The sequence below is a fragment of the Nelusetta ayraudi genome, unplaced genomic scaffold, assembly GCF_046127955.1.
Source record: "Nelusetta ayraudi isolate G7.1 ecotype Tasmania unplaced genomic scaffold, CSIRO-AGI_Nayr_v1 ptg000031l, whole genome shotgun sequence".
Classification (NCBI taxonomy): domain Eukaryota; kingdom Metazoa; phylum Chordata; class Actinopteri; order Tetraodontiformes; family Monacanthidae; genus Nelusetta; species Nelusetta ayraudi.
The window spans coordinates 1,711,646-1,738,303 of record NW_027466081.1 but is presented as its reverse complement, the minus strand read 5'-3'; the positions used below and the strand labels follow the sequence as shown (position 1 = coordinate 1,738,303).

Here is a 26,658-nt window from a genome sequence, read left to right as displayed (position 1 = left end):
ACAACTAGCTGCAGGTGGGGTGTGTGTGCCTTCATAGCCATGGTGGGCAATTTAGAGGGAGGGCTAATCTGGGACAGGTGTGGCGCACTAAAGAGGTCCATTTATTTTTGATTGTGAAGACGTGAGATGGCGTTTTTCTGTTTGGTTGAGGCCAGCGATCATTTCATTATTTTATATCATTGTTTTCTTCACAGCCCGAATATTTGATGTTGCACAAATGAATGAATTGACATATCACTCTAGTTCACGTCTTTTTGGATTGTTTCTTATTGGATGATACCGGAAATTTATTTTGCCTCACAGGAAGAAGGTCACGGGTTCGATCCCAGGCCTTCCTGTGCGGAGTTTGCATGCTCTCTCTTGGCTGCATGGCTTCTCTGCTTGTTCCCCTCCCCAGCATTGTCCCACAGTCCCAAATCATGCTTGTGAGGCGAATTGGGTTTTCTGAATCGTCCGTAGGTGTGTGTGAATGGTTGTCTGTCTCTGTTTTTCTCTCTATGAGGCCCTGCGATGAACTGCCGACTTGTCAAGAGTGTCACCCTGCCTTCGCCCCATGACTGCTGGGATAGGCTCCAGCAGAGTGAGTGCATGAGTAACCGAGTACATCTAATGAGGACTTTGTAAGTATTTGGATGTTCACCCTGCAACTCACTCTGGCGTGTCTGCCACTCTGACTACTACTATCTCGGTCTATCTCTCTTTCCATCACAGTAACGGTGACTTGCAGTGACACTGTTTCAATTTCCTTTTACTCTCCACCTGCAACTTGGACAAATTCCTCACAACTACAAACTATTAAACAATAAACCGTACAATAATTATACAGTACAGACAAGGCCACTGTGAACAAAAATGCAATTGTAATGGACTTTTTTGGCAAACTCCCCTATGGAATTTTTATATTTTTTCTTAAATGACCACACAGTTTTAAATGCAGACACTGTACCTTTAATTATTTTAATTTTTTTTTAAAACAAACTGTACCGTAAATGCCATTATTGTCATAGTCAAGGCCACTCTCATCAGGAATGCGTTGAACATTTCAGCTAACCTATTTTTTCAAAGTTATAAACCCATTTTCAAAGGGGACAAGTAAAGGGGCTTTACTTTTCATTTATTCTAAAAACTGTATTTTAAATTATGAAAAAAAGTGTGTGTGTGTGTGTGTGTGTGTGTGCATATTAAAAAAAAAAAAATCCTTATTAAAATTAATTATTTGAAATTGTAGGATGCCTAATGACACTGAGTCAGTCTGACCATGCGTGTGAGTAAAACCAAAATTAATAGGTTACAAGAACAAAACACAAAACCATTATAATCAAACTTATTTATATTATATACAACCGAAGTAAGACGACAATCGGAACAAGTATCCGTCAAAATGTCAGTGAACCAGAACTATTGTCAGTGGCGATATCGGTGTACGCGATATCAATTTTGGCCCTCTCCAGTTTCCGTACCGTCAGGGCAGTAAGAGATGCGCAACAACATTTCATCGGCGGCTGGCTTGACAGCCAGCGACCCAAACAGCGACTCACCGTTTATGGTGCAGCATCGCAACATGCACTGCGCTGCGGTGTCATTCAGGGTGTAGATGAGCAGTTGGATCCGATCCAGATGGCTGTTCTCAAATTGGCAGAGCAGGTAAGACTGCGGTTAGCGTCGCCTATCCAGAACCCGAATATTATTTATAGCTGCAAACTACCAGGTCATAAGATGACGCCGCTTGTGCTCACTGAAAGCCCATTTTCAGCTAGGCTACTTCCTGCTGAGTGCTCCTGCGCGCTGCCCAGTCCCGAATACTAAGCGTTTTGAAATGAAGTTTTACCTGTTCATAAGTCTGACACAGTTAGCAGACATTCTATGACATGGCATTGTTTCGCGCAACGCTATTTGTTATTTGTTTACAGTGAATTTATGTATTTGGCTCACTGTACCTATGCTGTTTTAAACCAATATAAGTATTTTATTTTAAACATATAAGAATTGTAAAACCTTCTTCTTCTTCTTCTTCAGCTTATTATTATGGCTGTTATTCTTATTCTATTGTAATTCTTTTTAGAATTATTATGAACTATAAAGAGATTTTTTTTTGTACAAAGAACTGATAGACAACTTGTTTTTATCTGAAGCATCTACAGAAAAACACAACCACACAAATGATTTGAGCAATTAGTCATTAAAAAACTCAAAAAGGTTACCCTTAAAAGAAATATATGTAATGAGTGTGTGTGTGTATATATATATATATATATATATATATATATATATATATATATATATATATATATATATATATATATATATGTATATATATATATATATATATATATATATATATATGTATATATATATATGTATATATATATATATATATATGTATATATATATATGTATATATATATATATATATATATATGTATATATATATATATATATATATATGTATATATATATATATATATATATATATATATATATATATATATATATATATATATATATATCTCAACGTATATATATATCGACGTATATATAATGTATAGATATTGATGTGCACATATACATATTTGTGTGTGTGACAGACTGCAACAGAGAAAAAAGACAAATAAGGAAGTGGTGCAAGTTCCTAGTTTCAAATGTTCATACGCTGAAGCAGAAGTGAACTGCTTGCCTTTGTTTCCTGTCATGTTTCTGAGAAGACTGTGCAGCATCGCAAAGCACGTAGTGGCAAAAGCACACAGGAAGTGAAGAGAGCCTGCTTTATAAACGATTCCTCATACCTGTAGCGTAAGATGAGTTGGACCACTTCTATTTACTCTTTGTTTTTGTTAAACGACGGTCAGTTTGTTTGTGACTAGTTGATGTTAAAGACCAGAACCAGTGATTCTAGGCAGTCTTCACTCTGTATCTAGCCTTTCTATTTTAGTCTGTTTTTATTTTTATGCGTAAGAATATTAACAGTACTACTGTTATTTTTGCTTTGTCATTGTATCTATAAAAAAAAAATCAAGAAAATATATCTATGTAGATTTTTGTTTAGTAGTTTATTCTTAATCTAAGTAGTGCATGTCATTGAAATGCAGTTACCTGTTTTCTGCATCATCAACATCATTATCCCAAATTGAATCAGATTATTGTATAAAAACATGCACCTAGATTGGAATTGCACGATGAAACGCGATCATATATTAATGAATATTAAGTAATTTAGAAAACCCTAATATTACCTTTGTCAGTCTAATGTGTATTACTGTCACTTTGATTTTGGTTGATCTGGAAAAACAATCAGATTTAACGTGAGAGGTGTGGGAGGATAGTAAAGATGGCAGATTCAGAACTAGTTTGCACAGAAATATGTCATACATAATTACACTGCAAAACATCCATAAAAACCTGTGAGTTCTTATACTTTTCTTTAAAAAAGAAAAGGTTGTGCACATTTAAATATTTGCAGTGTAGGCCTGTCATACATCTTTTTGTACCATCAGTGGCCAACACTTTATTGTGTGTCCTGTCTTAATGGTATAGAAAAACAGCGTGTGGCAGTTGTGCGTCCGGTCAGTTCGTAAAAATTACTATTTGCTTCAATATCTAGTATGATGGCAATACATGTCTTAGGTGTAGCCTCCTTCCTCACTCACCTCGTTGCTGCTGTCTGCCTCCTCAGTGCTCTCCTGCCCTCTTGCCTTCCATCCGTCCCTATGCTTTCTTCAGATAACAGTGCAATAATGTACAACTCACCATCGCCCTTCCTGTAAAAGCTCATTGCTCAGTGTTAAACCTGCATAGCAACCTTGGAAAATACTGGGTGTATTATCGTCCTTAAGTCCTAAATTGTTATGAGTTTCGACTTTTGCTTTTGGCATGAAAATAATCTCTAAAATGTATTTCCTTTTTGGTTACGATGGCTCTGTAAATTAAATCTTATCTCAGCTCAATCAAGCAGCCATCCAGCTGAACTAGTAGTCAGCCTTCAGTACACATGGATGTTAGTTGTTCAACTACCCAACCACGTTAAACTCCTGTTTACATGGGTGAATACTACTGTAAGGGCAGTGCCTATTGTAAAAACTAACAAGGCACAAGCTTAACTAAACCACCGCTGATAACACAACGAAAATGAAATAATGTCGCCTGTATTTCCTAGTGGAACGTACCCGAACACATTTGCCAAAGTATTTTTTGTTTATGTGTGTAAAGTTTTTGTGCTTTGAGTTTTTACATTGAACAGAACTTTATAGTTCTGCATTTCAGGGGGAAATATCGCACTCCCAACAACACTACATCTATTTGACAGCTTTATATTACTTTTCATAACCTTATGCACAACCCTTTACTGTTGAAACAAATGGTGCACAAACTGTTTGACTTCTGGGTCTAATGAAAAAAAACAAAACTGTGTAGCCTACTTCACTAAGGTGGGATTTTAAATGCAGGACCTTTAATTTGTAATTCGTGGTGCTGTTTACTAAAATCATCTGAGGTTTGTTTATTTATTTATTTATTTATTTTTACCACTGTTTATGCCATTTATGTTCATTTATTTGGTTCAAAGGTGTTGATAAACGCTGTAATTTACGGGTTACTCCTCAACGCCTCGCAGTCTTTGTCCAGCGGTACCTCGAACATGACTTTCAGCTGACGCTGCAGCCGAGGCACAAACTAAGAGAGGAGTCATTGTAAGCTGTTCTTTTTTTTTGTTGTTGTTGTTTTAACTTGCTCTCAAAATAACGACTTTTGTCAACAAGGCAAGTCTATGTGTCATTCGTGCCTGAAGCAGCTGCAACATAACGTTCACATACACTGATATCTAACGTCCGCGGCGTGACTGGAAGGGTCGCAGGCCCCAGTGAGAGTGCAACAGTGGTTTTTCTTTGCATCGCTGGAAAACACTCATACGGAGCTTAGTGGCTGCTTTTGTTATTGAAGGTGATGCTGTAGAACAACAAACCAAAAATATTATAAAACGACACTTTTTAGTAGGGCTGTCCCGATCCGATATTGATATCGGATATCGGTCTGATATCAGCCAAAAAAGGAATATCGGATTATATCGGACGTCATCTTAAGTCTCCGATATTAACACTGCGATAGAAAGCAGTCCATTCTACTCCGCCGCTTCTGCCCTATGCAAATAGGTGACTGCGGTTCATACTCCAACACAGTGGTAGGTGGCGGTAATACACCTGGTGCGCTCGCCAAAGAAGAGTGCTCGGCTCCAGCATGTAGCTCTCACGTGACCTCAACAGCAACAGTCTATGTGCTCTAGGAAGAAATAATGTCGGCCGTGTGGCTGTACTTTTAGAATAAATAATGAAAGTATGTTTTATTTGTAGCATGCTGATATCGGATTGATATCGGTAGTGGCCGATATTCAAGGTTGAAATATCGGTATTGTATCGGAAGTGAAAATATAGTAGCGGGACAGCCCTACTTTTTAGCTGAATAATGACAATTTAAGTCTCTTAATTTATTTATACTCTGTGAGAATGGATCAGATCGGGACCAGAAATTGAAGACAGTGGCGCTGGTGCAAAAAGGGCTTTTATTGAAAGTGAGGTGAAGGGAAGTGGGATCTTGAAGGCGGAATCAGCGGAAGGCTGCTGACGTCCGGTAACTGCCGTCCGAGGTGAGGAGCAGCAGCGAGGTTGGCGGAGTGTGCAGACGGTGAGGACGTCCGGGAGCTGAGCCAGGGGAGGGAAGGCTCGCAGGCAGCAGGCGGCTTGCTTGCAGCGCTTCTTAGTTGCAGCGACTCGAGAGCTGAACGCAAGTTTAACTCGGGAGGTAGGCAGGTCTGAGCCGGAGCGCAGGTTGCCTCCAGGAGGCGCTGTAACGATCTGGCAATGAGCGTGAGATGAGCCGGTGTTATTGAGCGGTGACGAGTGATGAGACGCAGGTGCGCGATGAGACCCTGCTGCAGCTGCTGCTTGCGTCTGGGAAGGTGGTTTCAATCCGGATTCAATGTGATTTGTGGCTGTTCAGACTGCAAAAGAGCCATCCGGTTTCAATCTGGATGGGATAAAAATCGGATTTTGGCTGGCTGTCTGAACGCGGCTTTAAATCCCCAACAATACCAATAGACGAATCCACCCTGTAAAATGTCACACCACAAACCTCATCTCAATTCCCTATATTTTAGCTTAACAGCCGAACACAAACACCCATTACCTGACTGCTGTGAGTTTTGTGCAAAGCCTATTAGTTATGCATACTGGTACTCTCATTAAATACTGTCCTTTTTTGTAACTTACGTCTGCAAAATCTGTCCTGGTCCAACGGCATCTGTCATGTCTTGTCTCATGATTTGCGATAAATACACAGCTCGGCCAATAGAATGGCTGATTGGTGTAAATACATTGGTATGCTTTGTTTAATACTCCCATTTTATTTATTTTTTTACAGCCTCCGCTCATCCAGGCAATCTTCAGTGGGGACCCTGATGAAATCCGTGCACTTATATACAAGTCTGAAGACATCAATGCTCTGGTAAACACACGTGTACACATGCACACATTACGAGTCTGTTGCGACCAAGGAGTTTGACTTTGCTGAAAGGGAACCTCCATTTGAATCCATACTCACGTGATTGTGATTAGCAGAAAACTTCCTGAAGGTTTTGATGTGTAAAATATGTGCGCACAGTGGAAGTCAAATACCTCAGTTTGAAGCCACCCAACTTAAGTCCCCTTGGGGACTTATTTTGGATTGGATATTTTGGAGCTTGCACATGTAGTTCGATGTTTGATGTTTTATGATGAGCATGTCTCTCAGTAACTCTGTTTTCGACTTGGAATGTTTGTCCAGGAAATGAGTCTGTGTGTGTTTGTACTACAAAGAATGTTGGATTGTTGTGTCCCCGTGTCTTAGTGAGATAACCTGTATAAATAAGGGTTTAATGAAACCAAAAAATGTGGAAGCGTTGGAAATTCAGCTAGCTACGTCTCTGTATAGAAGAAAGGCAGCAACGTGAACCTGTGTCCTCTTGTGCGCCCTCATCAGTGAGGCAGGGTACTGCGCGTCTCACCTCGCGCTATTTTATCTGTGGTTTTATGCAATCGGCGAAATAGCTCTGTAAGATATGTTCATAGATGTTTTGAATTTGCACTCTCATTTTTCATAGTAAGGCTAATTTATTTCATATTTGTGTATTACATATTTAGTTTTGCTGATTGCATAAAATCACCGATAAAAAAAACCCGCAAGCGGAAGGAGACAGTACTTCAGCAATCTTGTCAATGAAATCATGGATATTGTTTGATTCAAAAAACATTATCAATACAAGCAGATACATTTTGTTGACATTTAAAATAATTTGATTTAATCATTATTTCTTTTGCGCTGCCTCACCTGCCCCGTCTGACCACATGTCCTAAGAACCATGTTGAGATGTAACTGCATGTTTGAAGCAGTGTGCAAGGACATCTAACACTGGTGGCACATGCTCAAAGTGGAAGACTGCTAGCTTAGCTACAGCATATGCCAATCCTCAGACTGCTGTACTGATTCCAAACCGCGTGCCACTTCTGAAGCTGGCATATTGGGTTTGGTGCCAGGTACTGCTGTAACGAGGCCTTTTTCAGTCCTCAGCTGGATTTGTTCAGTGGTGTTCGATTGGCCTAGGTAGGAATTTTGGTGTTCATGTGATATTTTCGCTTAGTGCAGGTGCATGTGTGTTTCCTTGGAGAATACAATACAACAACTTCACAGCCTGCTTTGTACTGATACTGGCCCCTGGTTTCTCGGTAACCGGAGGTTACCTTGCTAAGGAGAACAATGGATGGCGTAGCATACTCTGATGTTACTGACGCTGATCAGAACTACTTTTTGAGCGCCCTATGTTGAATACAAGTATGTGCTGAAGGGCGATTTCTTTTGGTACTTGGTTCTGTTTCTTCAATTTTCACACTGCTGGAACTTCCTTCTCCATTCAAAGGTCTCAAAATCTTTTGGTGTCGCCTTTAATCAATCACACTTGAAATTCAGAACCTTCCTCAATCCTTCTCATTAAATTTTTTTGATTGCATTTCTCTGCTTAGGATGGAGAGAAACGGACCCCATTACATGCAGCTGCCTTCCTCGGTGACGCTCAAATCGCCGAGCTCCTCATCTTCTCTGGTAATGTGTGTGTGTGTGTGTGTGTGTGTGTGTGTGTGTGTGTGTGTGTGTGTGTGTGTGTGTGTGTGTGTGTGTGTGTGTGTGTGTGTGTGTGTGTGTGTGTGTGTGCTTACCTACCTATCCAATCAGATTAAATCAAATTCATTTCATGTCTAGTCTCCCAGTGGGGACTTGGACGTGTGTGAGTGTTTATGCCAACTCTTCAAGCTGTCTGACAGAATTGTGATGGCCCACTGAAACGCACACCTCTGAACACCTCTCTCGGCAACAATGACCTAGAGCTACAGTGGGTCTTTCACCCTGAGGGCAAACAGCCCCCTACAGCTCGCTAGGCCCCGTTTACACGAGTACGGGTTTCTCTGAAAACGCAGAAATATTTATGCAGTTCGGCCTCGCGTTTACGCCGAAACCTTCAATCTTTTTTTGGAAACGCTGATATCACAGCTCTAAACCCCTCCCTCTCCGCCCTGCAACCTGAGCGGCCGTGAGGTGCAGACGACCACTCACAACAACAGCAACCACGTCGGTCAACGGACTTGCTACTGCTACTAATGACCAGCGTACGGTCTTCCCATTAACCTCCACCACAACAAACCGCAAACTATAGTGAACAATAACACACGGTGCTCGTGGATCGAGCGTGGATTGTGTAGAAAGTGAAAATAAACACAGTGAAAGCGATTTGCAAACTTCCCGTTTTACCTTTTTATTGATTTTCTTTTGGCTCGGCGGACTGGGATATTGAGGCAGGAAGCCTAAATGACAATGATGTTAGTGAACTTCTACTGGCACGACTCCCAGTCAACCTTAACATGGGGCATTTAAGGCTTTGTGTTCTAAAGTAACCCACACCGAGCATCTTTGAAATTCTATGGTCCATAAAATAGTTTTATTTTATTGATTTAGATTGGACATACAATGTCCACACTTGGATTGTAGAAACAGAGGTCGACTGTTAACCAGTAATCAGCGACACAAGCCCCCTCTTAAATAGCATGGAGTGACGCTCACACTCCTCTGTGGATTAATAAGAAAAAAAAGCTGAGTGCCCGATACAAGCAAATAAATGGGCAAATTGACCACCAGGTGGAGCAACTGAGTTTCACTAAACAATGCTTGTATGCATGTACACTGGAGAACAACTTTTATTCTTTATCTTTTTGGTGCAATTTACTACATTGCCTCTATCTACCTAACCATTACGTTCTCATTTAATGTATAAAATGTTTATTGGAAAAGTTGGAGCCACTAATAAACCATGTCACCAATTGCAGAGGTAGAATTTTCTTTTTGCAAATATTTTTTGAGGTTTACAAAATGCCAATTGAATTCTGTACTTTGCTCACGCCGTGTACTCACTCTCTTCAGGGGCCCGGGTCAATGCCAAAGACAGTATGTGGCTTACCCCTCTTCATCGTGCCGTGGCATCGCGGAGTGAGGTGAGCACACAAGAAACATTCATACGCTGTTTGCTGATAGACCTGAACACTTAGGCTTTGCAATTGCAAATCATCTATTTCCATCTCAGCCTTTTCTCTGCATCCTTCTCTGCCACACAACCTAATTTCACGTCCTCTTTCACCATATCAGTAAGTCTCCTCTTTGGTCATTGTCGAGGCCTCCTGACTGGCACCTCAGGTCCTTCTCACTACATCTTCTCTTCTCCATACATGTTCAAACCATCTCAGTGTGGCTTCTCTGGCCTTATCACCAAAACAACTGATATGTAAAGTCCCTTATCCACACTTATCACTCTGAAAAATATTGCTGCTACTACCACTTATGTACTGCTTTCCCTAAAACAAAAAATATTTCTTTAATTAAAAATTTAATTTAAAATTTGTGCTTGTATTTCTTTTCTCGTGATCAATTAATTCATTAATTTTGATGTTAGATTAAAAAAATAACTATAAATAGAAAAGAAGTAATTCATCAGTTATTGGTTCTTGTAGCTGCCTTCCTCCAATGGATAATTTTAGTATTTTGTCTGTTACACATTGGCAAAAAACGGATATGCACAAGAGCACTACTTGAGTCATCATATCGTTGTCATTTTATTGATCAAAGTCTCCCGGGTAAAAGTTGCATCGGGATTTTCTGTGTTGATCGCATCGATATTTATCAAAGAAGACATTTTTGAATGAAATCTATCACGTATCCATAACATTTTGGCTCGATATACAGTCCTGCCCCACAATTTCTGCATTCAAACTCGTTGCTTTTATTACCATGTTATTACCATTTTGTTACCATATGTTTTTGTTTGGTGTTGCATAACTGTTTTTAAACTGAGTGATGGTTGTAGTTATGTCGATTGGTTTGTCACATAAGTCTAGTGAAATCACAACTTCTACTCTGTTGTCCTGCAGGAAGTAGTTCGAGTCCTGCTCCACCACTCTGCTGACGTCAATGCACGTGACAAGAACTGGCAGACCCCACTGCATGTTGCCGCAGCCAACAATGCGATACAGTGCGCTGAGGTCATCATACCCCTGCTCAGCAGTGTCAACGTTTCCGACCGTGGCGGACGCACCGCTCTGCATCACGCTGCCCTCAATGGCCACCTGGAGGTACTGCAGAGAGATAAATGTTTGCCTGTTTTACCTGTTTGGCCCAATCAATGAATTCATAAATGAAATGTTTTATTAGTTTAGTTGGTGAGTTTAGATTCAATCTTGATCTTAATGGAAGTTGGTCAGGTAGCCAAACATTTGGCTGATATGTGACCGCATTGTAACCCCAGGTTTATTGAGTTAACATATCAGTCTTGAACACAATCTGTTGCAAAATCTGAACATTCAGAGAATAACCCTATGCTATGCTCTACATAGCAGGTTTTGCTAGAGGCAAGGACCCCATTGTATTTGTAATATTTGTCAGTTCATTATCACTTTCCTTCTAATGCATCTTCAAGCCCAAATTCAACCTTTAAACATGCTCCAAGTTTGGCACAGACGCCAGGACTTCTTGGAAAATCCAATTATTTAAATTCAGATTTTTCACAACCACCTTTTTCACATATTCAATGAAAAGAGAATCATATGATGGACAAAAACTTGTTGTAAGTAAGATCCATAATGATAAAAAATGTTACATTAACATGTTTTTTCAAGTACAAAGAGAGTTTGAAAAAACAAAATGTTCTGTAAGTGAAAATTTTGAAAACTTTCTGCTCAAATTCTGTTTGACCTTTGATAGCAAAAGCGCTTTGCCTCCTCCTTTTCCATTGGACAAACCCGCTAACCCATCCTTGATGAGTGGTCTTTGCTTACAAAGAAAGTGAACGTCTTTTTTCCCCCTCTTATTTGAGATGGTGAGCCTCCTCCTTTCAAAAGGAGCCAACAACAATGCCTTTGATAAGAAGGACGGCCGAGCTCTGCACTGGGCAGCTTTCATGGGTAAGAGTAAAGTAGGTGTTTGTGGCACCTTTGGCTGAAATGTATATTCACATCGTAAACGTGTAATCGTAATAGTGATTGAGTGAGTGGTACGTGCTGATGAATTTTGCACCGAGTACATACAAAGTGTAGTTTCAAATGTGGCAGCAGTAGATTCATATTTTAATCAGTCCCAAAATGTTGAAAATGAAGGTATTTGAAGTGCCAGACTTGCTTACAGCTTTGCACGATTTTGCACATTAGTTCCACTGTCTTAGTTTAAACATATGAATGAATGAATGAATGAATGAATGAATGAAAAGAACCTTTCAAAACAAATTTGCACATGATACAAAAACATATGTATATATATATATATAAATATATATTTTTATATATATATATATATGTATATATATATATATATATGTATATATATATGTATATATATATATACATATATATATATATATATGTATATATATATATATATATATATATATATATATATATATATATATATATATATATATATATATATATATATATATATATATATATTACTCACAACAAAAAGAAGCTGAAGCTCATTCTTGCCGATCCTATACAGTCCACAAGATTACCTAGAATATAAGTAATACAAAATCAAAAAGAAAAAAAAAAGAGAAACGCAACAAAACAAAATATGCTTGACATTGTTCTTCAAAAATTGACTCACAATTCCATCATTTGTCCTTATAATCATGAAGTATTTCGCTCCCTTCAATGTTTTTTTTTTTTTTTTTAAATCAGCAAGGATCTACACACATTTTCAAATCGTCACTGATCACATTCCAAAATGTAACTCCCAAAAAAGAACATTGGTTCTCACCTTACATAATTCAAAGACACTCAACCCTCCAAACATACATTTGTTTTCTCTCAATTTAAAAGAAATGTAGATTACTGATTGGAAGATTTTTGTTCTTTACTTGAAATAGTATTTCTAATCTTTTTAAGTATACTATATCTATATTATATTTATAATATAGATCTATATCTGTATTTTTAAACTGAAATTTAGTTTAAACATTGCATTTGATCACAGTATATATCGGTCATGGATTGGATATGAATTTTTAGATTTCAATTTCGAGTGAAGTTCACATTTTGGAAGCTCTCTGTTAGACATTTGTTCATTGACTCCGCTGACTCCCTGCAGGACACCTGGACGTTCTGTGTCTGCTGGTGGCTCAGGGTGGAGAGATCAGCTGCAAGGACAAACGAGGCTACACTCCCCTCCATGCCGCAGCTTCCAGTGGACAGATTACTGTGGTGAAGCACCTGCTTAGCCTGGCGGTGGAGGTCAGGCCGCAACTCACAACACGTCCCCATTCCACAGCTCGCCGTGTTCACCCAGCAGAGGCAGAACAACACCGACATTTTCATCACAACGGTCCGTTTTTCAGTTTCGTTCTTTCCAACCGACAGACGGACGACTCCAACGCCTTTGGGAACACGGCGCTGCACTTGGCCTGCTTCAATGGCCAGGACGCCACCGTCAGTGAGCTGATTGACCGCGGCGCTAATGTCAGCCAGCCCAACAACAAGGGCTTCACCCCGCTGCACTTCGCTGCCGCCTCCTCTCAGGGGGCGTCGTGTCTGGAGTTGCTGGTCAGCAATGGGGCGGACGTTAACGTGCAGGTATCAATCATTTCCTGGTATTTTGGGTTCAGTATGAATATAGAATGAAAGTCGGTGAGTATTTTGCAGTATTTCACATTGATACCACTCTTTCTCACAAATCACGTCACCATTCCAGCATTATTTGTAATCATATAGTCCATAATCCAATGCTTAGACTTCCATGCTTTCCAACAACTTTTACATTTTTGGACATGACCCAAATATATGGGAGCGGACACCAGAGAGAGTGATGATAGTTTTGTAGCCAAGGCCGCGTCAACCGAGACCAAGACATTATCAAGACTTTGTACATCAAAGAAAACAAAAACAACAAAACAGAAACAAATGACCAGTATCTTTGTTCAATTCGAGTTGGAACAGCAGCATCTCCTTTCAGCAAGGTATCTTTTAATAATTTTCTTTAACATCTTGCTGCTTTTCGAACTATTTTGAGCCATTTTCCCAAAAAACAACTTAACTTTGAGTTCATAAAATTTAAAAATTAAATTAACCTGGAATAAGGGGTGGTGTCACTCTGGGGGTCACAAACCGCAGCAGCTGGATTCTTTTCCGTTGTTATCTGTCATTGTCATGTTGGCTGAGTCTTGACTGGTCTGCCCAGACCGAGACGAGACCCTTAAAAAGTGGTTTTGACACCAAGGCCAAATCTCGAGTGCTACGACGCGAGGTAGTGATAACTGACAAAAACATACATACGATTTCTCCCACTAAATAATCTCCACTTCTTTGAGCTTGTAGATGGATACTGTTCATTACACACTGAATGCCAATCCTCCTGTTCTATTTCTATGTCGTTATTTTTCCCAGTTTGCTTGAATGTGTCCTGTGTCATCCCCAATGCTTCTGAAGTCAACATTAATCGCTTTAAAACCATTGTCCGAGTTAATGGATCGATACCTGCGCCATAGCTATGTTAACCTTCCCAGCCTTGATTCAAAGCAGTCAGTAAACGTCATAATGCATGTGTGAATTAAGTTAATATAATTCTTGACCTTTTGTGTAGCCAATTTCTTTTTTCTTTTTTGTTGTTGCTGTAATTATGCAAATTTCCCCATCGTGGGATCAATAAAGGTCTTCTTCTTCTTCTTCTTCTTCTTCTTCTTCTTTAGAGCCGTGATGGGAAGAGTCCTCTTCACCTGACTGCAGTTCACGGCCGGTTCAGTCGCTCTCAAACCCTTATTCAGAATGGTGAGCCAGGTCTTGCAGTTTTTGTTTCCCTTCTGTGTTCAGTTTTAGGTGTTCTTTATTAGTTACACGTGACAGATGTTGCTGGTGGGTCCGTCAGAACCCTGCATTTGCACTCATTCACACACACTCGCTGGGTTTTTCTGTTTTATGTGCGGCGTTAAGTCGAACCCAAGCAATGCAAAGTAAGGACTTTACACAGTAACGACGCTCTGATGTTGACTGCTGCATTGTGCATTACGGGTGTGATCCTGGCCAGTGGAGATGGAATGTCCAAGCACATTGGTTTTAATTACATTCCGGAATATAATCTCTGTTTCTCAGGCGGCGAGATCGACAGCGTCGACAAGGACGGCAACACGCCCCTCCACATCGCTGCCTACTACGGCCACGAACACCTCATCAGCACGCTCATTGCTAGCGGAGCGGACTGCACAAAGTTAGCTCGTTTGCCTCTTTGCAAGAACGCTCTCACTGAAACTACGACCTGGTGCAAAGTCGATAACGTTGTTCAATCTGTGAATCTTGAAGGAAAGGCGTCCACGGCATGCTGCCCCTTCACTTGGCTGCCTTGAACGCTCACTCTGACTGCTGCAAGAAGCTGCTGTCCTCAGGTAAGTTGACCTGGAACTGCTGAAATACTTTCCTGTTGAGATGCTCAGCTGTGCGTGCTCTCCCTTTTTATTCCATGCCCATATCTCGTTCATATTCATATTTATTCTGGTCAAGGATTTTATTGCCGATGGTATTATTACACACTCCCGTCCAAAATTAATAAAATACGGAGGCCAATTTGATCATTTTTTTGCTGAATATCAACGTGCAAAATATTGGGTGGAGAGGAGGCAAATAAAGTATTCAGTGGTGATTTTCCCAAACTGAAGCTGATTGCGACCATTATTTTTGTGTTTTTATTTAGCTCGTTTGAAGTGAAGGCGTTAACGTTGTGTAACACAGTGGTTACACACAGTTTTGGACACCACCTCCACAGCCAGTGGTTCAAACAGATTGTTTCATTGTGAAAGAAGTTGAATTTATTTCAGCCACCTGAGTAATTTTTGAAAGAATATACAATGTTAAGTGTATGGTTGTAGGTTTTAATAGCTGTCACTGCCTGTCACCACCTTGTGGATGTGGAGAATAATATTTGATACTGAATATTTGTCCCCAGACTTGATAGATACTCCTGACAGCTTTGGACGGACCAGCCTTCATGCTGCTGCTGCTGGAGGGTGAGTGCTTCACTTAATATCGCATTTATGTGTAACAGACAATTGCGATACTCTCATGAACCACACATGGAAGTTCATCAGTTGAGGTGACCCTGACTGGGTTACAGTTCTAGCAATAATCCAAACGTCGAGCCTTCGAGTGACTTCCAGTGGGAAAAAACTTGACTGGGTTCACTGTAGGGTGAATCCAGTGGTGCCTTAGACACAGCCCATCTCGATTGTTGCCTTTCAATAATGAAAATGCTTTCGTTTGAAATTCTAATTTTGTGCCACTTGTCCTTTGTCTTTGCGCAAGTAATGTGGAATGTGTCAAGTTGCTCCTGCACAGTGGAGCAGACCACCAAAGACGGGACCATTGCGGCCGGTAAGGAAAGGCAATGCTCTGCTCCGTCTTCCCCTTCCTCCCCACTGAAAGCTCTCCCCGCCGACTATAAATACACAAGGCAATGGGGAACAGGCGGACACAATCAGGACGGGGAAGACGTGGGAAACACACGAGGGAAAACACGCGAGGGAACGGGATTTCAAAATAAAAGGTCACCAGACAAGACGGAACTAAACGAACAAAAAATGAAAACGTCAAACAAAAAGTTCAGGACGTGACACCTGGTGTTGGAATGCGCAGACTGACTTCAGTTGCTGTGGTCTGGCACCCTGGCTCTGTCATTCTGATATAGATCACCTAGCCTTCCTACGCTTCCACTGTTCTTGCACTTCCTTCAGCTGTTGTTCCCAGTACCACATGACTGCAGTAATGTTAGTAAGACAATTGTCCAAATCGGTCAGTTGCCTTGTATTGTTTCTTCATGCGTCTTCTTCCCAATGTTCCATGAACTAGCACATTGAGATCTTCCTTTGTGTATGTCACCCCCCCCCCCTCGCAGGACTCCTCTCCACTATGCAGCTGCCAGCCGTCACTTCCATTGTTTGGAGACCCTAGTTGCTTGTGGAACGACCATCAATGCGACTGATCAGTGGGAGCGATCACCCCTGCACTATGCTGCTGCCTCTGACCTGGACCGGAGGTAGGGTGACATACCCCCCCCCCCCACTCTTCTGTTACTCTCCAAGTCCGGAGAAGATCCTTCATCTCTCTATTTGATCATCGCTTCCTTCCTTTTGGTTAAGACTCACTGTTGTGACAATTCCATCACTTTTCGCTGTCAAAAACAAAACTACCTATTGGATTTCGATTCATAAAAATCTGAACACTGTGTGATTATTAATTATGATATCTACTGTCATAGAGCTTTGTTAGCAATCCGACGTGCAAATGAACCCTTAGTTGATTTGACAGCATGAGTATAAGTACACAAACAAATTGTGCTTCCATCCCGGTCTAATGTTGCATATAAATCTGTAAAACATAAAAAAAAAAAATGAGGTAACCTTACATCTTCTGCATCAGTGTCCTCTAACAACATAAGTGGTAAAAAAAAAAAAAAAATCTCTTTTTTCTATTTTTGGGTGTGACAGGGTTAAATACTAAAAGCTGGCGGTTACTTAAGAGTACAATGCTTTATCATCTGCTCTCCCCCTTTTCCTTTATCTTGTCTGTAGGCGCTGTGTGTCTCTGGAGCCATACAGTGAAGGAGTTCAGGCAGAGAGGGAGAAAGAAGCAGCACAGTAAGTCCGCACCGAACCCTTAATCCGTAATCGTCAGGCAAGCAAACGACATAACGTTTTTCCGTAAAGACTGAATCTTCTGCTCAAAGTGCGTCTTGAGAAAATAGGAACTCGCTTTGAATAAAACACCAGCCCCATTAATGTAGCACGGCAGGGCACAGGTGAAGAAGGACTGTTTTGCTTTCCAAGTTGCTCATGCATCATTCGATTCAACACCACAGCAGATGAACATTTAAAAGGGACCTTGACTATGGAAACCTGTAGGCTTTAAGCATCGCTGTCACTGTTTATGTTGATGTGATATAAAACGGTAATATTTGGAGATTTTGAGAGGAAACAGCGACTTCTAGTGGTTACCGTTTAGATTGCAGAGCTCTTTCACTCCCCCTCCCTCTCTCCCTCCCTCTCCCGAGCTTTCCAGTAAACTTCGATGGCCCGTGCACACAAACCTGGATACTTTGTCCACCTATGGTTTATTTGATGACGCGAGCGTTCACCCTAAATACGAAACACGCTGTCAGGCTTCCTTAGTAATCCGATGCAAGATTTGCAGCCAACTGCAGAGTTCCTTTTGTCGACGAAAACATTTTCGTCATGGTTTTCGTCAACAACCGTTTTTTTTTTTTCTCACTCAAATGTGTAGGAAAACCAAATAACTTATATTGTACTGCGAGTATACACTTTTATTAATGCATTTATGGGCAGAATATACATTTTTTTACCAATGTAAAAATTGGAGATCTGGCCAAATTTGACACACTGGACCTTTAAGGGTCTCCTGAGCACATTGTCTATTACTCATACCCACTTCTTCTCTAGACACGTCGGCATCATGCCACAGGTGAAATGTCTGCAGGCGGGTGTCCCCACACTATTTTCATTCAGCTGTAATCTTGGCTTGCAGATGCCTGGAGTTCCTCCTCCAGTGTGGTGCAATCCCCTCGCTGAGAGACAAAGAGGGATACAGTCCTCTCCACTACGCAGCGGCCTACGGACACAGGCACTGTCTGGAACTAGTCAGTCTATGCACACTCATACACAGACCATTCGTCTATTAAATTGTCGGTGTTTTTTTTGGAGACGACAATTGTTGTGTTGTTGTAAATTTTAGCTGCTGGACAGAGATAACCATCAAGAGGACCACGAGTTGAAGAATTCCAGGAGTCCACTCCACCTTGCTGTGAGTCTTTCTCGCCCTTTAGGCTTAGAATAGCTTCTAAATGGAAAATGGTTTTACGATTACCACAGAGTCTGTTTTGTATTTTTTTTTTAAAAAGTGTGAATTATTGAATTTTTTCTTTTCATTACTACCAATGTAGTTTGAAGTTTTGTTTTTATGCAAACAAAATAAGACAGATGATCATTAGTTTGGAACTGTACTTTGCAATTTCGTCATTGCTACCAGTCAGCAGGTGAATTCATTTTTTATTTTGTAATACACCATTAATAAACCTGAATATGTTAATTTTCTCAAATACAGATAGACTGCACTTATACAATTTTGCAGACACATCGCTGCATCACAGTTGCTTTAAAAAAAAAAATCTACCCAGCAGTGCGGTTTGAAAGTTGGAGGGTTCTCTGCAGGCATACCATGGTCACGCTCAGGCCCTGGAGGTGCTGCTGCAGCAGGGAGGCACCGAGGTGGACCAGCAGGACGAGGCAGGGAGAACCCCGCTGGTCCTGGCTGCCCTCCGGGGCCACACTGACTGTGTGCACACCCTGCTGAGCCAGGGGGCGTCGCCATGCACCACCACAACTCACCACGGACAAACCGCAGTCCACCATGCAGGTTGGTAGAGTTAGAATCAAAGCTTGTCTGGTGGGCAATGTCATCAATTGGTAAATATGTGCTTAAAGGTCCAGTGTGTAAAATTTTAGCTTGATTTATGATTTTTGTAGTGGTAAAAAGTTAACTTGCTGCCTATAAGTACATTGATAAAAGTGTATACTCGCAGTATAATAAAAGTAATTAGGTATTTCCTGCCCTTACAACACTTGTAATAAATATATAAGAATATGCATTGAGCAATCCTTGGCTTCCTTGAAAAATTTTACTCACTGGACCTTTAATATGAAAAGCTGTAGAATGTCCGACTCGTTCAGCAGCATAACAACAAGGGAATGCAGATATATAGCGAACCGACAACAAACAAAGCTAACCTTCGGTTATTATTTTTATAATAAAGTTAAAAACAGCAGTAGCCAGTGGTGATGTCACAGGTGTAGCACCAGCCATCCAGGATGGATTTGGCCGTGTTTGGATATAGAATAGCAGCAGGTGAGTTGAATCCTCCAAACGAGATGGAAGGAGCCGGCAGGTAGAACCTGGGAGGGAGGAGCAAAGACAGGCCAAGCAGGGACAGACAGAAGGGCCACCACAAATGCATATGAGAATTAGCAACTGTACGAGTGACGCAAAGTCATTTAGCATTTCACAAAAATGTGCCTCTGAGTGATAACTTTGTGGACTATGTCAAATTTAATGATGCTTCATGAAGGGATGATAAATCTTTTTTGAAAGGATTTTTCTTTACAACAAAACTTAATGCAGATTGTGTTACCACATGCATTGCTATATATATATATATATATATATAATACCAGTTTAGGCTTAAATAGGTAATTTTATTTTAAATATTTGGATTCTTTCTCCTCAATCATCATGTGATGCTCCCAGAAATTAATGCAATAAGAGAGAGAAAAAAAAAAAAAAGTAGCATGGAATTGTGCTCACTCAAGCTCTACATAAACATATTCAGTATATTGTGTATTGTTATGAAACTTAAGATAGAGTAAATTTATTTACAGTTCACATCCGGGAAGAGTAACACAGCAAAATATCTTTTCTCCATGGTACCTTACGACGCCTTTCTCATCTACGTGAATGCAATGTTTGTCTGTCTCTTGTCCTCTCCTCATTGTCATTCAGCATCGAATGGTCACACGACGTGTCTTCGCCTCCTGCTGGATGAATCAGACACTGCAGACCTCATAGACGCTGCCGATTCCCAGGGACAGTGAGTTCTGTGCTCTTCTCAGTCCAACTATTTTGCACGGCGTCGTTTGTCCTTCTCTCAGACACTCTCGCACGGTGCGATCGATTCTCGCGCAGGACCCCTTTGTTGCTGGCGGTGGCAGGGGGACACGTCGATTGCGTGTCGCTACTGCTAGAGAGGGAGGCCGACATCCATCAGGCTGATCATCGGGGGCTCACAGCTCTGCATCTTGGGGTAAGACTGATAAAGAAAATTTGTTTCTTTTATGTCATGACTTCTTGCTGTAAATTAAATTGTTCCACCAGTTGTAGTTTGACTGAACCATTTCCTGTGTGACAACAACTGATGGTGACCTTTTGCTTGTTTTTTGTTCCCGTTCCGTAGCTGCTGTGCGGCCAGGAGGAATGCACACAGTGTTTGGTGGAGCAGGAAGCCTCTGTTCTGCTGGCCGACTCCAGAGGTCTCACCTCGATCCACCTGGCTGCAGCCTACGGCCATGCATCCTGGCTTGTGGAGCTGCTGAGCATTGCCTGTTCTGAACTGTCCTCACTGCCCCCGCTGAGAGACCACAGAGGATACACACCGCTGCACTGGGCCTGTCACTTTGGTACCGTGCCTGTTTCTTGTACTCTCGCTGCAGTTCTGTGGTCACCTGTGTGTGTGCGTCTTTGCTTTAAAGATAGTAAAAGTCCACTCAGAGTCCATGTCCAGGATCAAATCATTGGGCAGCTGGAATTACATCTGGAAGTGACGATTGTCTTCACACTTCCATTAACCACTTGTGATCAGATCTTAACGGCAGCTTCACAAGGACAGATTTATTTATTTTTTAAACCGCACTTTTTCGAAAGAAAAAAAACGCGTTTACACGAAGCCGTATTTAAAAATAAATAAATAAATCCTGTTTACATGGATACGCTCGTAAACGGCTGAAAATGATGTAGTACCTATGCCAGGCCCGGTGAGGCGCCGCGAGTTTACTCCCTCAAAGCGGAGGAAGAAGAAGAAGAACACCTGACGCACGACGTGTTTTAAGAAGCAGCAGCTCGCTAGCACTAGCGCCACTGAAAATAGAAAAGGTTTATGTGGATAAATGACAGCGTTGAACTTCTGCTTTGAATTGTTTTCGACACAAAGCCTTAAAATGCACATGTAAAGGTTGACTGGGAGTCGGGCCAGTAAAGGTTCGCTAACATTTTTAACAGGTTTCCTGCCTCAATATCGTCTATGAACCCACCCCTCGTGCTCACTGCAGGTCTTGGCTTCAAGTAGCCAACAGGACAACACCATCTGTGCAAAAGCAGAGATGAGTTAAATTTGGTAGACAGATCAAGACTGGTGAAACATTTCAGAAAAACAGACCCTGTACGCTCTACAGCGCCACCTACAAAAATAAATACAATTCCTTGGAGGAGCGTGCGAGGTCCCATAAAGGGCTCTGAAATGCTGCTTGCAGCTTTAAGTTCTGATTGCGCTTTATTCCGTTTAAGTTATGGGGTTAACTGGGCAGATTTTGAAACTCTGTTAAATGATGGTCAGTGACACACTCAATTAAAATTCAATTTAAAATGTCTTGTTTTTTTTTTCTTGTGTGTTATATCTGTTTAGGTCATGAAGCGTGTGTAGAGGTCTTACTGGAGCAGAAGGAGTGCGGCTGGTTTGATGGGAACCCATTCTCCCCTTTGCACTGTGCTGTGTAAGTTGGGAAGAAGGAAAAGTGAAGCCACAGCGCAAAACAAAACAAAACAAAAAAAAGAACCCTGCACACATGTCCCATGACTGTTTTGATATTTATATTAACTATAATTTGGAAATTATTATTGTAGTCTACTAATACACGATACCGATAAAGGTGATAATGGAGATGTTTTCACTTCTGATATATCAATATCACAAGTGTTGGCTTTATTCTGATACCAAGATAATAGACTTTGCAATTGCGCAGATATATCCTATTCATTCTTGAGCATGTCATTTTTCCAGTAGAGGCCTTAAAAATGGCTCAGGGAAGAAGTGGTTGATATGTGCTATATGTACTGTATACCGTAATGCAGTAAATGAATAAATAACATTTGAAGAATAAAGGGACAGCATGTCAACGTACTTGAGACTTTTGTCATACTCTGCACACATGCTAAATGTGTTCGCACACAGTGATGGTTTATACCTAAACACAAAGATAGAGACTTAAACACACAGTTGAAGCTTAGTAAGTCTGATTTTTCTTTTGCATAGCAAATTGTACATCCTTAACAGTCTCTGCGTGTGCACCCTTCCAGAATAAACAATCATGAGAGCTGCGCGTCAATGCTGTTGGAGGCCATGGGATCAGATATCACCAGCTGCAAAGATGCAAAGGGCAGGTAATCATCTCATGCACTACATACACTACTACTACGTCACGTACACTGCATGCACCAAATTATTTTTGGCGCAACTCTGCATTTGGAAGGAGTTGGTCAAATGTGAAGAGTCCAGAGTAGTTTAAATATTTTGATATTTAAACGATATCCATGTCAATATTGATATATAACTGTAACCATATCAATATTTGATCAACGTTTGCTGTGCAAACATGATTCTGAGTGTATCCTCACCCTCTGTCATGCAGGACTCCATTACATGCAGCAGCATTCTCAGGTCATGTTGATTGTGTTAAGCTGCTGCTGCCCCACGATGCACCTGCTGACGTTGCAGACGAGTCAGGGTGCACGCCACTCATGATGGCAGCTGCCAGGGGCAGAGTGGGCGTCGTCGGTATGAAAATGTCACATGGCTTTTAACTGCATTGAGTTTGTTGCTGTTTCTGCTTGTTTCTAATGTCTCTGCTCCTGTGCTTGCATGGGTGCTGTCTTCATGCTGGCGTTTCCAGAGTTCTTGCTAGGCAGTGCCAATGCCAGTGCCAGTGCGGTAGACGAGAACGGCAACGCCGCCTTGCATCTAGCGTGTAGTAACGTAAGTGTCACACTGTCTGATGAGCCGCTTTGTTTCACTCACGCTTTTAAGATTCACCAGCAAACTCAGTGAGGTGAATCGAAACGAGCACATTACACCCAGCTGCGGCATTTTTAGGAGGGTGGATTTAGTCACAAGCAAAAGAAAAAAAGAAAATTCCATTTCATCACAATTTCAATTTGAGGAATATTGAGGTGAACCGCTTTGCTATCTCAAGAAGGCAGTTGACGAGGGAGGAGGGTGGGAGAGCGGAGTGTCATCCGCGTAGCGGTGGAGCTGGATGGGATGTTTGCGGAGGATGCGGCCGAGGGGGAGGAGCTTAACGATGAAGAGCAGAGGCTGCGGGGCCCCGCTTTGACCCCTGTGGTGACAGGGACCGGATTTCTGTTTTGGCGAGTTGTGCAGCAGTGAATTTACAGAGCTACGTCAAGTTTAGTGCACATCAACGTCTGTCTGGGTAAAAAAAAATCTATTAGGTAGAGCTGTGATAACTTCGGACTTGGACTCTTTGCTCTTCCTGCAGGGCCACGAGGAGTGTGTTTCTTTGATCCTGAAGAAGCTGTCTGACCCTGCACTCATAAATGCCACAAATGCAGCCTTTCAAACGTCAGTAGCGACATGAATGATTTCCATTTCAAGATTTGTCAGAATTCATGCACGTTTTTAATTTTGTCCAGAAAATAGTCGCAAACGCGTCAAAAGATGTTGCGTCTTGTCAATTTCTTCGAATTCGTGACAAAGCTCGTGTTTCTCCCAGGCCTCTCCACCTTGCATCTAGACGTGGTCTAAAGAGGGCCGTCCAAGAGCTTCTTTCTCAAGGAGCCAGTGTTCAGGAGATGGATGACAAAGGTATGTTTGATCTGCACCCAAGCACAAGCTGCATGTCGCTCGACATTAACGTGTTCCCCTGCTCCAGTGTGTACTCGGGTTCAGAATCCCCACGTATTGAGCTACCACTGGGGAGCAGATGCCTCGAGCTGTCTCACCCTTTACAGCAAAGGTGTTTTGTTACGCTGACAGAGTGAAACCCATGTGTTATTTTAACATGGGTGCCAGTTCTCTCCCCCCCCCCCCCCCCCACACACACACCATTTATTTTTATGCACTCACTGACGTGGATGCTGTGTAGGTGTTCTTAAAGTCTTTAATCCGTTTAATTGTGAAAGGGGAACCAATTGTAGTTGCTCCTCCAGGATATCCATTTTGTTTGCTCTGCATTGGTTGTGTTCTTTCAGCAAACACACTCCATCCACACTCATTCCCTCAATTCAATCCCTCAATAATTCCCTCACCGCAGCAGCGGAGATTTTAACTGTAGACGGTTCCTTTGAGTTCCCGATTCAGCTCAAGTTTCTTCTGACACGCGGTTCTCCAAAACCTTTGTGTATTTATCCGACACAATTCATGGATTTTTTTTTTTTTTTTCAGTTTCCTCTGTTAACAGACACTGAATCCGTCAGATGTAGCTGACGACCAGTCAGGGAGCAGGGAGAGAAGAGGTGTTACAAGAAAACATAAAACCAGCAATAGCTGAGCACCTCAAATGTGAAAATAACACAGCGAGCGCTGTGTTCTTTGCAAAATGAGCTACTCTGACATGGGATATGCTCCTAACATGGGAACTGGACAGATCCTGATCCTGATAAAAAATAACCCTTAGGTTTCTTGCATCGTTATTGGAGGCTAAAGCAATTTGAAAATTTGTCCCGAAAGTCCTCTTGGGCCCACAATGATAACCGAGGTTTCATTCAGGAGGGATCCAGGTTTTAAAGTCATTTAGACAGGTCTCCAGTTTAACTAATCATCTGCTTCTGTCAGCTTTAGTTGACAGATACGACTGGGTATTGCGTCTGCAACGCTATGAAAATTATTGCCATACTTTCTAACAATACTTACAAGAGGTAACATGTAAATGTCAAAGATTATTAATCCAAGAACGGTCACTTGAGGCACTCCGTAGGGAACTTACATTCTGACAAGTGAACGCAACGATTGGACAGATATGATCTCAAACCACTTTAAGGCTTGATCTTTAATGCCAATAATATCATCTCATCTCTTCAGAAGAATGTTGCGGTTGACTGTACCAGATGTCGAGCTAGCTAGATTCCTGTCACTGTAATTCTGCCATTGTGTTCCCCTTGCAGCTCTGGAGTCCATTCCCCAGGCCCTTGCTAAGGCAGCTGCAGTACCAACTGGGTAAAAAGGTCCAGGCGTTGGCCGTTGGGAGGCAACTGAGCCATAGAACTTCCTTCAGAACTTTCAGTGGGCAAACTTGAATGACTCCAATGCGCACTGGCCCCATTGTATTTTCCCTCTACCCTGTTGTTATCTCTTGACAAAACCTTTTCAAAAAAAAAAAAAAAAACATCCCCTTATGCAGCCCTCACTCACGTATGATGTCTTTTGTACATAATGGCTTTTTCTATACTTCTTTGTCCCAAATGGGCTAAGCAGAGTTTCTATACTATCTTGGATTTGAAAGAGGTTTCTCCATTATCACGGACACTCAGGACAACTTTAGAACAGCAGCCCCCTGTTGCGTAGTGATGGTATTGCAAGTGGGCCAGCAAATCAGTTTCACTTTTACGGGGGTGGGGTTTTGGGGGGGGGGGGGGGGGTTACACAAATCTCAATTTGTATATATGAATAATATTTTAAATGTTTTAACAAAATTAGTTTAAAAACATATTATAATGTTCAAATACTCTTTTCATTGTTCTGTTTTGTTTCCCCCTCAAGTGTTAGGCACTTTGTATCTGGACCGCATGATGATCGGCATTTGTGTGTCAATCACAGCTCTTTGTAAACTCTTGAAAAGTGCTCTGAGAAAACGCCATTGAGATTTTCAAGTGAGCCCCGAGTTGGAAAAAGGTTGGAAACCGCTGGTATGATGACTAGGCTGCCAAGAAAGCTAATAATTCTGACCTTTTATTATCTTTGCGTGTACCAGTTGGTCATAAGGTACTTTTAACATGTTGCGCGTAGCTTTGTATCATCATCAACCTGAAGTTGGTGTCAGATTTTAAAGAACTATCAATTTCCAGTGTCATGATCAGTCATCTTGTACTGAGCAACTTTACAGCGAATAAAGGTCATTCTACTGAAGCGCTTCCTTACTGGTGTTGATGCTTGTATGAGTCCTTATGTAAAATGTATTTTTTGATAAATCTATTATTCAGGTTACTTTTTCACTGCAGAGCCTTATGATGCCCCCACCTTTGAATGTGGAAGACAAAAGTCTGGTACTGCACTTATGACGTAAACATGCAGTCGTGCCGGTTTCAGGTTCACCTACTGTGAGTAGCTACGGACTGCAGTGGCTAAATGTTGAGCTCGCCTCTGTCAAAATCGACTGCAGCAGCTACAGTGCTTAATTTTGTGTGAAGCTAGCCTTATATATATATTGATGTCTGTGACACAATATTGTGGATTTGACATCCATATATCTATCCACAGTATATATATATATGCGTGTGT

General features: G+C 41.4%; 1 protein-coding gene across 2 annotated transcripts; it reads left to right on the top strand.

Moving 5' to 3' along the window:
• Positions 1 to 604: 604 nt before the first annotated feature.
• Positions 605 to 26,286, top strand: ankrd44 (ankyrin repeat domain 44). 2 transcript variants are annotated; one of them, XM_076030826.1, is made up of 28 exons: positions 605 to 620; positions 6,406 to 6,489; positions 8,040 to 8,118; positions 9,487 to 9,557; positions 10,488 to 10,688; positions 11,429 to 11,516; positions 12,697 to 12,839; positions 12,966 to 13,178; positions 14,291 to 14,369; positions 14,691 to 14,805; positions 14,898 to 14,980; positions 15,538 to 15,598; positions 15,894 to 15,962; positions 16,483 to 16,623; positions 17,159 to 17,224; positions 18,129 to 18,240; positions 18,336 to 18,404; positions 18,812 to 19,016; positions 20,157 to 20,244; positions 20,340 to 20,457; positions 20,608 to 20,830; positions 21,832 to 21,919; positions 22,503 to 22,586; positions 22,835 to 22,980; positions 23,096 to 23,178; positions 23,702 to 23,784; positions 23,936 to 24,027; positions 25,326 to 26,286. In XM_076030826.1, the coding sequence occupies exons 4-28, from the start codon at positions 9,513 to 9,515 to the stop codon at positions 25,379 to 25,381; spliced, it is 2,751 nt and encodes a 916-aa protein (XP_075886941.1). In that variant the 5' UTR covers positions 605 to 620; positions 6,406 to 6,489; positions 8,040 to 8,118; positions 9,487 to 9,512; the 3' UTR covers positions 25,382 to 26,286. The 2 variants fall into 2 exon arrangements, with proteins under 2 accessions (XP_075886941.1, XP_075886940.1); XM_076030825.1 differs by lacking the exon at positions 605 to 620 and adding an exon at positions 1,487 to 1,644.
• Positions 26,287 to 26,658: the final 372 nt, after the last annotated feature.